This window comes from Antennarius striatus, chromosome 2 (assembly GCF_040054535.1).
Source record: "Antennarius striatus isolate MH-2024 chromosome 2, ASM4005453v1, whole genome shotgun sequence".
Classification (NCBI taxonomy): domain Eukaryota; kingdom Metazoa; phylum Chordata; class Actinopteri; order Lophiiformes; family Antennariidae; genus Antennarius; species Antennarius striatus.
The window spans coordinates 4,529,458-4,535,457 of NC_090777.1; the positions used below are offsets into that span (position 1 = coordinate 4,529,458).

The window sequence follows — 6,000 nt, forward strand, 5'->3', positions numbered from 1 at the left end:
ACTTAATATAATATTTTCATAATCAACTGGTTCATTAAAAACGGCAAAGCGATGTTTGGAAATGACTCGAGCATCGCTCTGGTCAACGTTGTAGGATGTCTGGAATCTGGTGAATTACAGGATGTGGTTCCAAAAGCTAATTTAATGTCATGGCTGAAAACCATCTTGACTCATTCATGTTTATAAGGATTCATCTGAAAGGAATGGATGTCTCATATAAGAACGTCACATGATCAGGAATGGGTAGCCTTTAGCTGAAACACACCCACCATTCCCACCTCACTGTCTTGTTTGTGATCCATTGCAGGCATATGGCCACACATTCTCCACAGAAGACCCACCAGTGTTCATTCTGTGAGAAAATGTTTCACCGAAAAGACCACCTGAAGAACCATCTGCAGACTCACGACCCCAACAAGGAGGCCTTCAAATGTGACGAGTGTGGGAAGCACTACAACACCAAGCTGGGATTTAAGCGCCATGTCGCCATGCACTCTGCCACGGCGGGGGACCTCACATGTAAAGTGTGCATGCAGACCTACGATAGCACGCCTGTGCTGCTGGAGCACCTGAAGAGCCACTCTGGGAAGTCCTCTGGTGGCACCAAGGAGAAGAAACACCAGTGCGACCACTGTGATCGGCGTTTCTACACAAGGAAGGACGTGAGACGCCACATGGTGGTCCACACCGGCAGGAAGGACTTCCTTTGCCAGTACTGTGCCCAACGCTTTGGCAGGAAGGACCACCTGACGCGCCACGTGAAGAAGAGCCACTCGCAGGAGCTGCTGAAGATCAAGACGGAGCCTCCTGACATGTTGGGTCTCTTGGCTTCCGGGTCGCCGCCGTGCTCTGTGAAGGAGGAGCTCAGCCCCATGATGTGTGGGATGGGTCCCAACAAGGACCCCATCATGAGCAAACCCTTTCCTAGTGGGGCCCCTTTTCCCATGGGCATGTACAACCCTCATCACCTCCAGGCCATGTCTAATTCAGGGGTCGGTCACTCACACCCGTCCCTGATGCCCGGCTCCCTGTCCGCGGCCATGGGTATGGGCTGTCACATGGAATCCTCTGGATCTCTTCACCCACACTCCCACCATCACCACCACCATCACCACCATCACCACCACCATCATTCTCCTCCGCTGCCCCCTCACCACCAACCTCCGGCTCCCCAGCAGCAGCACCAGCCCCAGCCAGCCCCCAAATACCAGCTGGGATCTACCTCATACCTGCTGGACAAGCCCTTGAAAGTGGAGATGGACAGCTTTCTCATGGATCTGCAGAGCGGCTCACCGGGCCCGATCTCCTCTGCAGAGCCCCACGCTGCTGCCTCGCCCCCGAAGGATGGCCTGGAGCCCACCTCGGGCCTGGCGGATGAGCTTTGCGGGGACCCCCTCCTGTCCAAGAGCCCTGCGGTGATCGCTGAGTCTCTGTGCGCTGCTAATATGGACTTCTCCCACCTGCTGGGGTTCCTGCCCCTCAACCTGCCCTCCTATAGTGCCCCCATGAGCACGGGAGGGCTGGTGATGGGGTACACCTCCTCTGTGACCTCCTCCACGTCTTCCATCTCCTCTTCCTCATCTCTGCACGCTGCTGAGCCCCACGCAGCAGCCGTTGCCGCGGCAGCAGCTGCCGTCGCCACACCTCTTACCTCTTTGCAACCGCAACCTCAGGAGCAGCAGAGCTCCGGCGGGGGTCTCGGTCTGGGACCCCTGCACCCCCTCCCATCAGTGTTCAGCTCTAGCCTTAGTACCACCACACTGCCTCGCTTCCACCAGGCCTTCCAGTGAGACAGCCAGCCCTGACCAGCTAACACAGCGCCACCTATGGATCGGTCCGGTTCTGCGTGATGATTTTGGGCTGCGGTTCTGAAAAAAGTTGGAGATAAATTAGAAGAAATGAAAACACAGATGAACACTTGGAAGCCTGAAATGAAAGTGCACACAAGCTTTTGATTGAGCCTTAAAGGAAACCCTTTGATCGAAAAGGAAAAAGGTGAGAAAAGAAGTTGAAGCAGCTTTTATTTGGGCTTTTATTTTCTCCTATCCTCTAGTTATAACATGTATTAACCCATCTATTTTTATTTTCAGTTACTTCCCCCTTTTATTCCCTTACCATCCCATATTTAGTATATAGGGCAGGATCAGTAGGCTAAAAGGTGTGGTACTGCATACTTTCTAAAGTAATAATATTAAAAAAAAAACAAAAACAAGGATAATTTTAGTGAAAATTATCTGTATTGTTGTGACCCAGAAAAAAAAAATAGTTTGAAGTGGATATTTTGTTTTACTATCTTTTACTTTTCCAAATGTAAGAACATGGTAGAATGTGTCTCATCTAAAAAAGCGTCACCATCAGGATGAAAAGGAGTTCAGTGAAGGAAATAAAAAGGAAAGGAAATATAGACATCGAGCCGATGATCGAGCCTCTAGACGGCTCGGTTTAGAGCCGCAAACCGACCCGTGTCTCTAAAGAAGGTGCTCTTTGAGCGTCGGTAATAATGAACTGACGTGCTCTGAGAGTCATTAAATGAAAACTTGTCAGCAGCCACACAAAGACCGCTTCGCACGGCTGCGTATTTTTAAAAAAAAATCAAAAAAAATACACGAGGCTGTGTGAGGTGGTTGAGAATGACGTCATATCAAGCTTATTTTTTACTCTTCCTCAAGACAAGCACTTTTTTTTTTTTTTTTTTTTTAAATCAGTAGGCACTTCACCTGTAGGAACGTCCTCGGGAAACGTTTTGTCGTTGCCTGAGACGTTCTCCTCGCTCCCTCTTCCCTCTCAACAGTTTCCTTCAAAAGATCCCACCAGTATGATAAAACACAGCTGCTTGGCTGTTAGATACACAAAAACACACAATTTGTGACTAAAATAACCAACGCATCTCGAGGACGTCTTTTAAAAAGATGCATCGTCATGGTAATGATGAACCCTGACATATGTGAATGGCAGAAAAACATGAATTTACAGTAACAGATGAGGAAAACATGTGTTAAAAGAATGTTATTGCAGTGTACGAAATATCTCAAAAATGAATATTATTGCTTTTATCACAGTAAGGTGTATTTTAGCTAGATGTATTAAAACTAAGTAATGATGTTTTTGATGTCTTGCAGGTTTACATTTGTGTGTATCTTGCATTTTTGATCGAACAAACGGATGAAGTATTAGCTTTTTTTCCCCCCCTTAGCTTTCTGTCATTACCGATCTTTAACTTTACATGTACAGGAGTTAGAATAGCAGGATCCCAACTGTGGATGGGAGTTGTTGATAGAAGGTGGTTAGTGGTTTAAAAAAAAAATCAATTAGGATTTGAAACTTTGAAATAGATTGAGTCATGGGCGTCTTTTTGAACCTGTGACCGTAGGTGTTCATCCAGTGGAATATGTCATACCTGTGCTGCCGAGGTTTTTTTTTTTTTTTTTTTTTAAACTTCTCACCACCAACCAATAAAACTTTGCTCCCAAAGTTAAGTTGTCTGGGGCACGACTGACATGGTCATCCGTAACTTTGTCGTTCCAGTCATAGACTGACCCCCAAACCGCCATGTAATGTTGAATGACAACAAAGCAGGAAAACCAGCACATAAAAACAACAAGAAACAAATCAACCCATATTTGCTGCTTTTAGCTACGGTTGCTGACGGACAACAACTGTAGACCACTAGAACATTTCAATTGTTTGATGGACAGTGAGCTGAAAACATGCACAAACCGAACCAACATAGTGTTCATCATCCCCGGGCCCCTCTGTACTCCCCCATCTTCCTCCTCTTCGTCCTCCTCTTCCTCTTCTCTCAGCTGCTTTTGTAGAGTCAAAGGGTCTGAAAAGAAAGCAATACTCAGAAGAACACGGTCACTGAAGTCCCAGCTTTGACATTCAAAGCACGGGGGGGACACGTGACTGACATCACATTGTGGTATTGCTCATATATTTGTTTTGTTTGTTGTCATATGATATATTATTTTTCTGTTTGTATAAAACAGGACCTCGAAAAACAACACAACACATCACCTCATTTTTATTTGTTTTGTTTTCCTTACCAAACCTTGGGAGAAGAAACTACATTTTTGCACAATTGCTTGTTACAAAATGCTAATAGTGCTATCCGATCGTTCGATACTGTAGGACATGAAACCTACAGAGAAACTCGTCCTCCGGGAAGGAAGGTAGGACTGGCTGAAAATTCAGAATAGGCGAGCACTAATGCAGGAGAAGCTTCTCCACAGTCACCAAAATCCTTGATTTAAATTCTGAATTTGAAATTTATTTTACACTTATTGTTTTATTAGTCTTCCCCCTGGAAAGTCATTATTTTGATGGTGACTGGTATAAAGTGATCAAACTTTATTGATCTTAAATAAATTTGCTGTTGGCACCTTTCACAAATTTACATGATATATATAAAAAAAGGCAAGATTTAAATTTGATTTTTATTCTGAGCTTAAAAAGTAGTTTTTGAGAAAAACCCTCTTGGCTTAAGCCAGATTTGTAGCAATCAAATTGAGCATTTTATATTTTTGTAACAAATATTCATTTAGACCTAAATAATAATAATAAAATAAAATTTTAAAAAAAGCTTTTGGCATGTATTACGTTTGTCCTCCCTGGGTTTCTGTGAGCTAATCTGAATTCTAGCACTTTCAACCTTTAAAAAAAGAGTATTTTTTTTCTTTTAAAATTTCAGCTTATATGTTCATATGTTTTTAATTTTGTATTGATCCTGTATATGTATGTGCCATTAGTTTGATGTGTAGACTTTATCAACCTTTGTGTATTTTTCTTCTCCAGAAGAATAACAGTATTTTTGATAGACTTTTCACTAATAATCTTCTATGTAAGAGCCCCGCCCTGTGAAACCTCTTTGTTTTTGGGTAAGCTTCTCCTTTTCTCTCAAATTTATTCATCTCTGTAGCCAAGAGTACGAAGAACAGCAACAACATCTTTGTTAATCTGAAGCAGTGAGAAACCAGGTGTGCGTGTGTTGGGAGAGCCTGTTCAGACGTGGTGTGGTTAGGGGTAGGGGTAGGGGTCTGGTTAGGGGTAGGGTTAGAGGTCTGGGTAGGGTTAGGGTTAGAGGTAAGGTTAGGGATAGGGGTCTGGTTGGGGTTAGGGTTAGGGGTCTAGTTAGGGGTGGGGTTAGGGTTAGAGGTAAGGTTAGGGATAGGGGTCTGGTTGGGGGTAGCGTTAGGGTTAGGGGTCTAGTTAGGGGTAGGGTTAGGGATAGAGGTAGGGTTAGGGATAGGGGTCTGGTTGGGGGTAGGGTTAGGGGTAGGAGTCAGGTTGGGGGTAAGGGTAGAGGTAGGGTTAGGGGTCTGGTTAGGGGTAGAGGTAGGGTTAGGGGTAGGTGTCTGGTTGGGGGTATGGGTAGGATTAGAGGTAGGGTTAGGGGTAAAGGTAGGGGTAAGGGTCTGGTTGGTGGTAGGGTTAGAGGTAGGGGTAGGGGTCTGGTTGGGGATAGGGTTAGGATTAGAGGTAGGGGTAGGGGTAGAGGTAAGGTTAGGGGTAGGGTTAGCTGTAGAGGTGGGGCTAGGGGTAGGGTTAGGATGCATCTCTCTAGAGATCACCTCACATCACGTCATCACTTGGACAAACGATAAATCCCTCTATTTTTAAAAAAGTGTTCCTATTGATTTAAGGATGAACAAACTTTTAAATAGTTCCCTTAACTCATCAGCTCACCATCTGGGGGTTTTCTACACAGCAGACAAGAGAGACATTGATAATATAGATTACCTTTTTGTCTCTCATAAATGTCTTTCCAGAAAAATGTAGTTGGTCTGGAAGAGTTCCAACACAAAGAAAGTTCAGCAGATTTCATTGGTTTTCAGTTCATAGAACAGCATCTTTACAGCACCTCTGAACTGGTTCTCCCTGAAAAAGAAAAGAACAAACAATTAGAAACAGCTTCACGCTGATAATAGTCAATGTTAATAAGAGCATGAAGAAGTAACCCGAGAGTAATTCAAGACTGGATTAGTCACTCATGCAGGGATC

At 44.4% G+C, this 6,000-nt stretch overlaps 1 protein-coding gene across 3 annotated transcripts in view; it reads left to right on the forward strand.

The window, feature by feature from the left end:
• The window catches only part of plagl2 (pleiomorphic adenoma gene-like 2), a 34,744-nt gene extending 29,705 nt beyond the window's left edge, over positions 1-5,039 (forward strand). For all 3 annotated transcript variants that reach the window (XM_068306862.1, XM_068306879.1, XM_068306870.1), the window contains exon 4: positions 308-5,039. In XM_068306862.1, the coding sequence (XP_068162963.1) occupies positions 308-1,790 (1,483 nt within the window). In that variant the 3' untranslated portion in view covers positions 1,791-5,039. The remainder of the gene's footprint in view (positions 1-307) is intronic.
• Positions 5,040-6,000: the final 961 nt, after the last annotated feature.